The sequence below is a fragment of the Anomaloglossus baeobatrachus genome, chromosome 3 (assembly GCF_048569485.1).
Source record: "Anomaloglossus baeobatrachus isolate aAnoBae1 chromosome 3, aAnoBae1.hap1, whole genome shotgun sequence".
Taxonomy (NCBI): Eukaryota; Metazoa; Chordata; class Amphibia; order Anura; family Aromobatidae; genus Anomaloglossus; species Anomaloglossus baeobatrachus.
Genome location: NC_134355.1, coordinates 28,399,889 through 28,414,487, shown reverse-complemented (window position 1 = coordinate 28,414,487; position 14,599 = coordinate 28,399,889). Strand labels below are relative to the sequence as shown.

General features: G+C 43.6%; 1 protein-coding gene across 2 annotated transcripts in view; it reads left to right on the top strand.

Annotated features, from left to right (window-relative positions):
• LOC142295956 (calpain-8-like) overlaps nt 1–14,599 on the top strand; it is a 129,143-nt gene that overhangs the window by 46,513 nt on the left and 68,031 nt on the right. For both annotated transcript variants that reach the window (XM_075339093.1, XM_075339094.1), the window contains exon 10: nt 2,100–2,260. In XM_075339093.1, coding sequence (XP_075195208.1) covers nt 2,100–2,260 — 161 coding nt within the window. The remainder of the gene's footprint in view (nt 1–2,099; nt 2,261–14,599) is intronic.

The following is a 14,599-nucleotide window of genomic DNA, read 5'->3' as shown; positions in this document are numbered from 1 at the left end:
CTGACTAGGCCACTGCAACACCTTGATTTTTTTCCCTCTTGAACCAGGCCTTGGTTTTCTTGGCTGTGTGCTTTGGGTCGTTGTCTTGTTGGAAGATGAAATGACGACCCATCTTAAGATCCTTGATGGAGGAGCGGAGGTTCTTGGCCAAAATCTCCAGGTAGGCCGTGCTATCCATCTTCCCATGGATGTGGACCAGATGGCCAGGCCCCTTGGCTGAGAAACAGCCCCACAGCATGATGCTGCCACCACCATGCTTGACTGTAGGGATGGTATTCTTGGGGTCGTATGCAGTGCCATCCAGTCTCCAAACGTCACGTGTGTGGTTGGCACAAAAGATCTCGATCTTGGTCTCATCAGACCAGAGAACCTTGAACCAGTCTGTCTCAGAGTCCTCCAAGTGATCATGAGCAAACTGTAAACGAGCCTTGACATGACGCTTTGAAAGTAAAGGTACCTTACGGGCTCGTCTGGAACGGAGACCATTGCGGTGGAGTACGTTACTTATGGTATTGACTGAAACCAATATCCCCACTGCCATGAGATCTTCCCGGAGCTTGTCCTTGGGTTAGCCTTGACTCTTCGGACAAGCCTGGCCTCGTAACGGGTGGAAACTTTCAAAGGCTGTCCAGGCCGTGGAAAGCTAACAGTAGTTACATAAGCCTTCCACTTCCGGATGATGCTCCCAACAGTGGAGACAGGTAGGCCCAACTCCTTGGAAAGGGTTTTGTACCCCTTGCCAGCCTTGTGACCCTCCACGATCTTGTCTCTGATGGCCTTGGAATGCTCCTTTGTCTTTCCAATGTTGACCATGTATGAGTGCTGTTCACAAGTTTGGGGAGGGTCTTAATTAGTCAGAAAAGGTTGGAAAAAGAGATAATTAATCCAAACATGTGAAGCTCATTGTTCTTTGTGCCTGAAATACTTCTTAATACTTTAGGGGAACCAAACAGAATTCTGGTGGTTTGAGGGGTTGAATAATAAATGACCCTCTGAATAAACTTTTCACATTTAAAAAAAAAAAAAAAAAAGAAATAACATTCTTTTTTGCTTCATTTCACACTTCCAGGCTGATCTACAGTCCAAATGTCACAATGCCAAGTTAATTCCGAATGTGTAAACCTGCTAAATCTGCAGGGGGTTGAATACTACTTGTAGGCACTGTATGCTCTGCATTTATAAAAGTATATCTCTTTTTTTCTTGGTGTGTTTTTTTTTGTTTTTTGTTTTTTTTTGTTAACTTGAATTGGATCTTGGGATTTGAGTTGTTAATTGATTGATTATGCAAATGAGTAGGGTGTTTGCTCCTACCAGATCCATGAACCTTTATTATTTAGAGTGGGAATTGTGATGCAGTAATCATCTTTTGTTTGAGAAAGGCTTTCGCCGAAACGCGTTATAATATTTGATGCCTGTACATGGAATTGTACAATAAAAAGAATCTACATTCATAAAGAAGAGTGCCGGTCTTTTTCTTCAATTTTGATTGTGGATGCCTTCCATAGACCTGAGCACCGTTCATCCCTGAGTGCCGCCCTGGAACTGTTTTTCCTTACCATGGAGACAGATAGATACACAAGATGGCAGGATATTTTTAGGTAATGTTATCATTACTGGTTGCACTCAATAGACTTGTGTATTTCTTCAACCTTAACAACTATGAAACTGTGAAGCTCATTTTGTTTTTTATTTGACAGCATCCATTACAGCTCAGATCCAGTTTTAGTATTGGATTGCCAAAAGTGGTGAACCCATATTTACAAAAGTGAATACAAGTATGGAGGGACATGAAATGAGAAATTGTAAATTGTAAATCCAGTATCCAATTCCAGGGTTTCATAAAACCGCATTTCAGCAGTGTAAAGGGGAGGACGCGTTTCGGACGTGTAACGTCCTTAAGGGTGCTTTACACGCTTCGACATCGCTAGCGATCTCGTTAGTGATGTGACACGCCAGATCGCAGAAGCGATGTCGCAACGTGTAAAGCTCCCTTTAGTCTAAAGCTATACAATCCGCTTTCTCGTACAAAATAGGGCATCCACAAACTACTAGTAAAATAATGATATACGGTTGCTATAGTTTTTACTTCTCTTTTACAGGATCGTTTTGGATCAACCCTCAGTACCCCATCACACTGAAAGCTCCAGATGGTGACAGTGACGAGAAGTGTCCTATCGTTGTTTCTCTGATACAGAAGGATCGAAGGAAGATAAAACTCAAGTGTGGGGCTTACCTTAACCTGGGCTTCTATATATATAAGGTTGATATGATTTTAATATTATCATTATTTTCACACATGACATTTCTCTGGAAATAGATAGAACAAAGCATACATGTGAAAATAGTGATGCCCTTCTTCAGGCCTTGGTTTTTCCATGTCCCCTCTATGTCTCTTTCATTCTACAAAAAAACATACAGAGATTCCACTTCCTAGGCAAATTCAGGAATGTTCTGCAGCACCTGGAATATTTTCCAACTCTTCTGGGCATCTGGGAGGCCTCCATATATTCCAGAAGTATTGAGAAAATTTTGGGAGAGTTGACAAATATGTTGTTACTATCATTAGTTTACCTTTAGAGATGAGCGATTTTAATCGGCATAGATCAGAAAATGTTAAAATTGTACAATCTTTGGCCACATTGGATCGGGATCGGACATGCGAACATTTACCACAAAAGTCGTCAATCTTGCCAAGGATTGGTAAATGTTTGGAAGACAAAAACCATCCATTCCCTGCCTATCACAGCCATGTCAAGTACTGCTATGGCTGTGATTAGCTACTGTAAAACAAAAAGATTGAAGCAAAAGTGTTAAAGCAGTACATACTTACAGAGTCTCTCCGCAGCTGCAGGGCTACTTTAGGGTCCGATAATTATCCCTCATCCATAGTCACTGCTTTCCGCGCCCACCGGCATCTTTAATTGGCTGCAGTCTGACCTTGCACCAAGACAGCGTCTGTGATTGGTTAAAACCACAGATCCTGTCTGTGGGTCTATCATGGTTTCAAATAAATAAATAAAATTGGCATAGAGTTCCCCTATATATTGATACCAGCACAAATAAAGCCCATGGCTACAAGCTGCAGTCCCCAGCTATGCGCTTATCTTGGCTGTGTATTAAAATAATATAAACCGCATGCAGCTTTTTTTTTTTTTTTAAATATTTAAAGAAATATTTTTTTTAGAAAAGGCATGCTGTCCCCTCCAATTTTGATACCCAGACACAATAAAGCTCGACAACTGGGTGTGATATTTTCAGGCTGGGGAGAGCCATGCTTATTGGGCTCCCAGCCTAAAAATAGCAGTCTGCAGCCTCCCCAAATTGTCACATCCATTAACCATGCAACAATCCCAGTACTTTACCCGACTCTTCCCATTTACCCTGTTGCAGTGGCAATCAGAGTAATAAGGGGTTAATGGCAGCCCTCTGCTGCCACTAAGCCCTAAATTAGTAATGGGAGGCGTCTATGAGACCCCATCATTACTAATCTATAAGTGAAAAGAAATAAACACACACCGAAAAAATCCTTTATTTGAAATACAGTTAGGTCCAGAAATATTTGGACAGTGACACAAGTTTTGTTATTTTAGCTGTTTACAAAAACATGTTCAGAAATACAATTCTATATATAATATGGGCTGAAAGTGCACACTCCCAGCTGCAATATGAGAGTTTTCACATCCAAATCGGAGAAAGGGTTTAGGAATCATAGCTCTGTAATGCATAGCCTCTTCTTTTTCAAGGGACCAAAAGTAATTGGACAAGGGACTCTAAGGGCTGCAATTAACTCTGAAGGCGTCTCCCTCGTTAACCTGTAATCAATGAAGTAGTTAAAGGGTCTGGGGTTGATTACAGGTGTGTGGTTTTGCATTTGGAAGCTGTTGCTGTGACCAGACAACATGCGGTCTAAGGAACTCTCAATTGAGGTGAAGCAGAACATCCTGAGGCTGACAAAAAAGAAAAAATCCATCAGAGAGATAGCAGACATGCTTGGAGTAGCAAAATCAACAGTCGGGTACATTCTGAGAAAAAAGGAATTGACTGGTGAGCTTGGGAACTCAAAAAGGCCTGGGCGTCCACGGATGACAACAGTGGTGGATGATCGCCGCATACTTTCTTTGGTGAAGATGAACCCGTTCACAACATCAACTGAAGTCCAGAACACTCTCAGTGAAGTAGGTGTATCTGTCTCTAAGTCAACAGTAAAGAGAAGACTCCATGAAAGTAAATACAAAGGGTTCACATCTAGATGCAAACCATTCATCAATTCCAAAAATAGACAGGCCAGAGTTAAATTTGCTGAAAAACACCTCATGAAGCCAGCTCAGTTCTGGAAAAGTATTCTATGGACAGATGAGACAAAGATCAACCTGTACCAGAATGATGGGAAGAAAAAAGTTTGGAGAAGAAAGGGAACGGCACATGATCCAAGGCACACCACATCCTCTGTAAAACATGGTGGAGGCAACGTGATGGCATGGGCATGCATGGCTTTCAATGGCACTGGGTCACTTGTGTTTATTGATGACATAACAGCAGACAAGAGTAGCCGGATGAATTCTGAAGTGTACCGGGATATACTTTCAGCCCAGATTCAGCCAAATGCCGCAAAGTTGATCGGATGGCGCTTCATAGTACAGATGGACAATGACCCCAAGCATACAGCCAAAGCTACCCAGGAGATCATGAGTGCAAAAAAGTGGAACATTCTGCAATGGCCAAGTCAATCACCAGATCTTAACCCAATTGAGCATGCATTTCACTTGCTCAAATCCAGACTTAAGACGGAAAGACCCACAAACAAGCAAGACCTGAAGGCTGCGGCTGTAAAGGCCTGGCAAAGCATTAAGAAGGAGGAAACCCAGCGTTTGGTGATGTCCATGGGTTCCAGAATTAAGGCAGTGATTGCCTCCAAAGGATTCGCAACAAAATATTGAAAATAAAAATATTTTGTTTGGGTTTGGTTTATTTGTCCAATTACTTTTGACCTCCTAAAATGTGGAGTGTTTGTAAAGAAATGTGTACAATTCCTACAATTTCTATCAGATATTTTTGTTCAAACCTTCAAATTAAACGTTACAATCTGCACTTGAATTCTGTTGTAGAGGTTTCATTTCAAATCCAATGTGGTGGCATGCAGAGCCCAACTCGCGAAAATTGTGTCACTGTCCAAATATTTCTGGACCTAACTGTATAATACAAAAAAACCCCACTTTGTTAAGCCTCAAAACACCCAGGTCTGATGTAATCGACAAGAGGTCCCACAACGATTCCAGCTCTGCTAGATCTGAAGGCACAGCATGTGGCCATAGAACAATGACCGCACACTATAACTTCAGGCAGAGACTGAGCTGCAATGATCAGTGGTGAAGTCACTCAAGTTAGTTGCAGTCACAGCTGGAGGTTCCCATGTCCCTCCACCTGTGACTGTAGGAAACCTGACCTCTGGGGACCTTCTGAGTTGAAATCACTGAGTTCATTGAGGTCTCCTGAGGTTAGGTTACCTGCAGTAACAGAAGGAGGGCCGTGGGAATCTCGAGGCTATGACTGCAACTAACCTGAGGGACATCACCGCTCATTGCTATGGCTCAATCTCTATCTGTTATTAAAAAAAACATTCTGATCATACTTACAGGTCCCGCAACGTCCTGCAGACTCTGTCTCCCGGCGCTTCTGCTAACGCATCCGTCCGATTATTGCTGTTCCCCCTGGTAAGCACCTCTGGCTAAAAGGACCTGCCGTGACCATAATGTCATACCCATGTGACCAGTCACGTGCGAATGTTGTATTACCTCATTGGCTACAGACTGGTCACGTGAGTATGACGTCATCACAGGTCCTGGCGCCCCGTGATGTGAGTGTCATCGCATCACGGTGCACAATCTCCCGCCGGCAGCGGGTCAGCTGCATGTATTTCCACAGCTGAGGCTCTGCTGTCGGGAGAGTGGGGTGAATCACTGCGAGACGCAAGTTCAATCATCCCATCACTGTCAGCCTCTGCTTCATCACTCTGACCAGAACGATGCAGCAGGCTGACATGGCTCTCTGTGCTTCTCACTGTGCATAGAAACTTCCACTTCTGCCTCCGTCCTACTGAGGAAGCGATAGCGATACGCGTTCGGGATTGGTTGCGGTTCCTCTTCCCCCCACTGTGTGTGCCCTTTTGATCTCTGTCCTTCTATGGGTAAGTTGCATTTAACTATTTCACTTGCCGTTTCTTCCTGACTATGATATAAGCACTTACCCTTGGCCAGTTATGGAGCTGTATTGCTCCTATGCAGCAGTCTTTCAGGATCTGTTGACTGTTTAATCTTAGGATATGCTGACTTTTCCTGTCTGCATGGATGCTACAGGCATTATTCATATATGCTACTATTGAGCACACACACATACTATTATGGGGGGTGATGTTAGAGGTCATCCTACATCCTCATAATTGATGTAATATTGTACTGTACATGTTCGTGTTTTTTACTCTATTTTTCTAAATAAAGTTTATTATATTTTATGGAAATTGTACTCCCTTTTGTGTGTTGGAGACACACTATTCTTGTGGTCATTGTGATGGAGTTTTTCTGAATGTTTAATCCTACTTTAAGGGCAATATAAAATATTTTAGTAACTGACATAATGATTTTACAGCCCTTTTCCCTTTGGTCTTTGGTTTTTTTTGTACAAGATGAAGCAGAGTTGACATTGCGCTTTGCTTCACACTGTGTATAGACACTGTCTGTGCACAGTGATGAAGCTGACATGGCTGTTCCTGTGGATTACGTCGGACTAAGGATTTTTTTTTATAATAAAGGTGGAGTCTCTAAATGTTTTTTGTTTTATTTCTAATACTTCTTAATTTCTCATTTCTGTGTTGCGTTTTTTTACTGTTTCCCAGAAATTCATGGTGGCCATGTCTAATTTGGCGTGACACCATGAATTTCGGGCTTACTACCATCTGAGAATACAAAGCTGGTATTAACCCCTTTATTACCCAGCGAGCCACCGCCATCAGGGCCGCTGGATGAGCCGGGTAAAGCACCTGGAAATGGCGCTAAGAAACAATGCGCCATTTCCAGGGGTGGCTGCAGAGAATCCCAGCCCCCAGCTGCCTGGTTTTACCTGACTGGCGATCAAAATACAGCAGGAGCCCACGCATTTTTTTTAAATAAAAAAAAAATGAATGGGCTTCCCTGTATTTTGATTGCCAGCCAAGGTAACGCCAGGAAGATAGGGGTGGCAACCCGTAGCTGTCCGCTTTATCTGTGCTGAGAATCAAAAATACCGCGGAGCACTACGTCATTTTTTTTAATGATTTATTTTTACAGTACTGTGAAGTCAATCAAAATACAGGGAAGCCCCTTTTTTTTTTATCTAAATAAATAATTAAAAAAAATAAAAAAAAAAATACGTGGGCTCCCACTGCATTTTTTGTATTGGCAGCTAAGGGTAAGCCAAGCAGCTACTAGCTGCTAACCCCCAATTCTTGGTGTTACCTTCATTGGCAATGGAAAATCCAGGGAAGCTTTTTTTTTTTTTTTTGCCAAAAAAACTAAAAAAAAAATGACGTGGGTTTTGACATATTTTTGTATGCTAGCCAGGTACAGCAGGCAGGTACGGGCTGCCCCCATCCCCCAGCTGCCTATTTGTACCCGGCTGGGAACTAAAACTATAGGGAAGTCCTTTTTTTAATTATTTCATGAATTTCATGAAATAATTAAAAAAAAAACCTACATGGGTCTCGCCACATTTTTGTGTCCAGCCAGGTACAACTAGGCAGCTGTGGATTGGAATCCTCAGCGCAGGTTGGCCCAAGCTTTCTGGGCCCCTCCGCTGCGAATTGCAGTCTGCAGCCGCACCAGAAAATTGAGCTTTCATAGAAGTGCCATCTTCTGGCGCTGTATCCAACTCTTCCAGCAGCCCTGATACCGGGTGGCTTGCTGGGTAATAATGGGTTAATACTAGCTTTGTTTTACTAGCTAGTATTAAGCCAGAGATTCTTAATGTCAGGCAAGTTTGACCCAGCCATTAAGAATCTCCAATAAAGGGATAAAAAAAGATACCACACATAGAAAAAATACTTTAATAGAAATAAATACACAGACATAGTTACATAGCTACGTAGGTTGAAAAAAGACCTAGGTCCATCTAGTTCAACCTTCCTCCACCAGTTCTACATTTGGTTACTAAGTCATTTATAACCAAAAATGTTTTGTGTACTGAGGAAATCATCCAGCCCTTTTTTAAAAGCTGTTATAGTATCTGCCATTACTACCTCTTGTGGTAGGGCATTCTACAGTTTGACTGCTCTAACTGTAAAGAACCCTTTCCTATTTAGCTGTCGGAATTGCTTTTCTTCCACTCGCAGTGAGTGCCTCCTGGTCCTTAGTATTGTCTTTGGAAGAAATAAGTCATGTGCCAGTCCTTTATATTGATCACACATGTATTTATACATATAAATGAGATCTCCTCTGAGACGTCTTTTGCCCGCCTTTGAACTGACTCTAACTTCTGAATGTCCTTTTTAAAATGTGGAGCCCAAAACTGGAATATTCCAGATGTGGCCTTACAAGTGATTTATAGAGAGGCAACAATACGGTGGGATCACGGGATCTAATCTCTCTTTTTATACACCCTAAAATCTTGTTTGCTTTAGCAGCTGGTGCCTGACATTGAGTGCTGCTGCTCAGCTTATTTGTAATGAGAATACCCAAGTCCTTCTCCTGTTCTGTAGTCCTGAGTTTACTTCCATTTAATCTATACGCAGTTATACGATTACTCCGTCCTAGCTGCATTACTTTACATTTATCAACATTAAATCTCATTTGCCAAGTATCTGCCCATTCTGACATCTTATCCAGATCTTTTTGTAATATTATACTATCAAGGTCAGTTTTTAATATCCTACATAGTTTGGTGTCATCAGCAAAGACTGACACTGTACTATCAATCCCATCCACAAGGTCATTAATAAAGAGATTAAAAAGAATCGGTCCTAGCACAGATCCCTGCGGCACCCCACTGCTGACTATAGCCCATTTAGAGAATGTACCATTTATGTCTACTCTTTGTTTCCTATCTTTTAGCCAATTCCTTACCCAGTTGCATATAGTTTCACCTAGTCCTTGCTTCTGGAGCTTTAGTATAAGCCTATTATGTGGTACAGTATCAAATGCCTTTGCAAAGTCCAAATAAATCACACCAGCTGCATTACTAATATCCAGGTTTGCAATTACCCCCTCATAGAACCCCAACAGATTGGTTAGACACGACTTATCTTTCATGAATCCATGCTGTTTGTCAGTTATTATATTATTTTCTGCAATATATTTTTGCATGTAATCCCTTAAAATGCCCTCAAAAACGTTGCATACTACTGATGTCAGGCTTACTGGACGGTAGTTGCCTGGATCTACCCTCTTACCTTTCTTAAATATCGGTACCACATCAGCAATCCTCCAATCCTGAGGCACCAACCCTGTTACAAGCGAGTCTAAAAAGATGAGATACAGCTATCTGTCGATTACGGAGCTCAATTCTCTCAATATTCGTGGATGAATGCCATCTGGCCCTGGGGATTTGTCAATGTTTAATTTACTCAGACGTAGGCGTACTTCATCTTGTGTTAAATTAATTATATCGGGTGGTGAACTTTGATATTTCACTTGTTGAATGATCCCTGGTACAGTCAGTTCCTTGGTGAACACAGATGAGAAATGCCTATTTAATATCTCAGTCTTATGTTTGTCCTCTATAACTAACTTATTATATTTTAAGGGGCTGACACTATCCTTTGTTTTCCTTTTGGCATTAATGTATTTATAAAAGATTTTGGGATTTATATAAATGTCATTGGCGATTTTTGTTTCAGTAGCTAGTTTTGCTTGTTTGATTTCTTTTTTACATTTCCTATTGATATCTTTATACTTATGAAATGCTATTTCTGTATTCTCAGCCTTTAAGATTTTAAATGCCCTTTGTTTTATTATACTTTGTACAGTCTTATTTATCCATAGTGGTTTCTTTTTATTCCTGGACATTTTATTACCAGTTATCATGACTTTGTAACAATCTAGACATTTAAGCTCTTCCCTTAATTTGTTGAAATCAGCTTTCCTAAAATTCCAGGTTTTAGCATTTCCCCTTTGAAATGTTCTACTGAATATTACGTTGAAGCTTACCATATTAAGATCGCTGGTGCCCAAGTACTCCCGGACCTGTAGATCTGAAATTGTCTCCGGTCTATTTGACAGGACCACATCTAGCAGATAATCTCTCCTCGTCGGTTCATCTACCATCTGAGAGAGGTAATTATCTTGAATAGTAGATTCAGAACCAGAAGATTCTATGTCCCACTGTATGTCTGGATAGTTGAAATCCCCCATAATAAGAACCCGATTATTATTATTAGCTGCCTTTTCAATTTGTTCCAGCATTTCACCCTCTATTTGTTCAGGTATGTTAGGAGGCTTATAGCAAACTCCAATTAGCATTTTTCCATTATTCCCCTCCCCATATACATTTACCCATACTGACTCTACATTGTTGCAGTTCCCCCCAATGTCATCAATCAACACAGGTTTTAGGTTAGATTTGATAAATATACACACCCCACCACCTTTTTTGTCTTTCCTGTCCCTCCTAAATGTACTATAACCCTGTATGTTTGTCACCAAGTCATGGCTTTCATCCAGCCAGGTTTCCGTAATGCCCACCACATCATAATCCGTGGTTGACATAAGAGTCTCCAATTAATTCATTTTGTTTGCAAGACTTCTTGCATTTGCCAGTAGACATTTAATACTATTAACACCTTTATTACTCCTAGACTCTCTACGTTCCTTGCATGTCCCATCCCCCCCTACTCCTTCATTGACCCCTACCATCTCACTGTCTCTATGTGCTCTATCTATCCCCTTTTTTGCTCCACTACCCTCCCTCCCCCCAGATCCTAGTTTAAAAGCTACAGAAACACTTAGAAACTCCATGTTTATTACTCCCTCTCACCCCTCCACGATCCTGGTCTTCCGTCTTCTTTCTCCTTCAACCCATGCAGCTCTGCTACATCAGACAGCACAGGGGAGGAAGACGCTCCTCCTCCCCCATGCAGTCTAATCACTTAGTAAGTGAGCAAAGGCTGCGGGTTGGTAAGCGGTAACATCACCGCTGCCACCGTTGCAATAGTAACCTGACAGGCGGGTTACTATAGCAACAGTGATCTCCGATCACCTGATTCCCGGCTCCGCTATTCACCGGCTGTGGCAGCCAGTCCCTGCATGTGGGCTGACTCTATAAAGAGCACCGACATGCAGGTACGGGGAGCCGACCATGTGCCAAAGCATCTCGCTGGTACACGGAGATGCTCGAACAAGCACTGTGTACCGGAGAGATGCACTGACAGGACCTAGCATGACGTCATAGCCATGTGACCAGTTTGTAGCCAATGAGATAATACACACAAGACTGGTCACATGCTATGACGTCACGGAAGGTCCTATCATCAGTGCTGGTTACCGGGAGGGCACAGCGATGATCGGAAAAAGAAGCGTCGGGAGACAGAGTCTGCAGGACGCGTTGCGGGACCTGCAAGTATAATGTCAATGTTTATTATTAACTGTGTTCTTTATTTTAACAGCCCCCCCGACCCAACACATAACTGTAAAGTCCAAGTTCAGTGTTCGGACGCAAGTTCGCGTTATATCAGAAACCGAACGCGAACGTTACAAAACGTTCGGGCAAGTCTCCTAAACACCGAACGTCGGGGGGTTCTCCCATCCCTAGTCATCTGCCCCTAACAGTCACGAACTCTGAATCTCTGACATTGGTTAAAGTTTGCCGGTAAGATGGCCCGCCATTTTAAGCGCCCATCCGCGTGCCCCTTTCTATAAAAGCCAGCATGCAGCTGGCATTCATAAGAGATGGTGATTTTCACTGTACATAGCAATACTGTAGTATAGATGTACGGTATATAGTACAAGTGATCGGATTATCGCAGGTTCAAGTCCCCTAAGGGAACTAAGAAGTACAGTAGAGAGTGGAGAAAAAATGTTTGTTTTTTTATTAAATAAAAGTTCAATTTTCCCCCCTTCTCCCCTATTAAATATGAAGAGATTAAAAAAATACACATATTTGGTATTGCTGCATTTGTAAAAGTATGACTTATAAAATGAATTAAACTGGTAAATGGCGGAAGGAAAAAAACATCAAAATGTGAGAACTTTTTTTTGGCTGCCCTAACAATGCAATAACATGCAATAAGAGACGATAAAAACAATTTACCCCAAAATGGTATCAATAAAAACATCAGCTCAAGGTGCAAAAAATAATCCCTCATTTGTCAAGACATTACAGGTCTTGACAAATGGCCATACAAGCAAAATGATTTGCTTTTAATTTTTAATAATTTTTTTACAACCTAAATAAAAAAAACCTAAAACAATGATGTGTGTTTAGCATCTGCCTAATCGTACTGACCTGGAGAATCATACTGCTAAGTCAGTTTTACCACATAGTGAACATGGTAAATAAACTATTGCGGAATTGCACTTTTTTGTTATTTCGTGGTAAATGGAACTTCTTTCCTGCTTTCGAGTACATCACATGATCATGGTGTCTTTCAAAAGTATGATTCGTCTTGCAAAAATCAAAAAGTAAAAAAAATTATGGCTCTTGGAAACAGCCGGTTTTACCTATGTGCGAGTGGTGCGGTCGCACAGGGCGCCGGAAGCTCGACAGCAGAGGGGGCGCCCAGGGAGCAGAGCTGTTTACTTTCACTTTGCTGCTCCTAATGCACAGACTCCAGCAGGGAGCGCCCCTCCTCCCCTCCGCTCTGCGTACTGTCTGGTCCCTGCACAGCCTCCAGCAGGGGGCACCCTCACTTGCTCTCGGCTCAGTGTCCTCTCTCCTCCTGTCTTTACCAGAGAGAGGGGGAGGAACGGCAGCACTGCCGGAGATGCTGTTACAAAAGCTACACTGAAATCCTGGAGCCCAGGAAGTGACTGTATGTGAGTATATGTGAAGCCCCGCCGGTGTTGTATCGGTGCATACCTTCAGGGACTCCACGTAGCTGGATCTGGTCACAGGTAGGGAATCTTCAGTGTTTGATCGTGACGCCACTCTCAGTATTTGCGGTCAGAGGGGACCGCCACTGCAGGTTAGAGGACGCCTGGGGCTGATGGTGGGTGCAGTCGGGTGTAGTAGCCTCCTGAGAGTGAGGCAAGCCCCAGGGCCCTTTGTAAAGCTGTAGTACCACAAGTCGCAGAATGACCACACACAGGCAGAGTGTCTTTCAGGGTTTTTACTCACTTCAGGTGGCAGGGTGAGTAACCCGGGCGTAGCTGGGATGAACCAGGTGGGAACCAGGTATCCTTCCGGCTGACTGTATGAGGGTGACTACAAACTCGCCTTCCTTAGCCCTTGGTGGTTTGGGGTGACCCCGACTTTGAGTCCCTATGGGGGTCACCCAGGGAAGATGCTCCAAGCCTCTCTCCCCTTGTTGTTTTGCCGTGTGCTTGTTCCCCGGGCCAGGCCACTCCAGCCTCTTGCCTCCTGTGACCTATGGGCCCTACTTGCGGTTACGTGGCTGCGGCTTTTGGTTGTTGTGGTGTGGGCTGTAAGAGCCCCACACCGGCAGGTTTAGCAGGGAAAGGTGAATCTATCCTCGCTTCGGGATCTGCCGCCCGGTTGGGCCTGGTGCTCTCTAGAAGTCTCCGTACTTCCCACTCCGTGCACTCTCTAGCTGAAGCTGGCTTTCAGGCAGCACTTCTAGTTGACCGTTCTCCCCCGTCTGTAGTCACTGCGCGGGCGCTGTTAGACAGCATCAGCCCCACAGGTCTGCTCCTCACTGAGCCCTCTGGAGTTCTCCTTCTAACTGACTCACTGCTCCTCCTCTCCTGTTCTTGCCTACGCCACCTAGCAACCAGACTCTCCACCACACCCCTTGAGAGGAGATGGAGGCTTTTTAACCCCCTGCCACTATTCCAGTGGAGGTATAGGCTTTGCCCCCTCCTGGGATCCCCAGGGGTCCTCTCATGGGTACATGTGTGAGACCTGATCACTATGCGCCTGTGTTCCACACCCCTGTCAGCCATCTGGATTACCTGTATTGTACTGTCCCCAGCATGGGTGCAGTACTCAGTGGTGCCTGACCAGGTCAGGGGCGCCACATTCCCCCTTAGTTATCACCAGCACGTCCTCGGGCTGCAAGACAACATTTTAAAATGCATAAAACATTAAAACATGGTAAAACATTTTAAGATCACCAGTTATCGTACATCACCACCCTCCACCCACAAGTCCGTTAACCCACCCAAAACCCTCTCAGGAGGCAGGTCACCGGTCCTGTTGGTAACCAGGTCTGGGCCATCCACTTCCCCAGACCTTTCCTCCAATCTTCCTCTCCCGTTGGCCGCGACTTCAGCCACTTCTGGCAGGATGTAGAGGCGGCTTACATGGGCTGGTGGTTTCAGGGTATACCTGGCCTGGTGGATCCGCGCCGTCAGCCTCTTCTGGCAGGATGCAGAGGCGGCCTCCACAGTTGGTGCTGACCAGGTACCCTCTTTGTGGTGGTGAGCCAAGGCCCCATAAACAGGCGTGCTCTCTGGTCGCA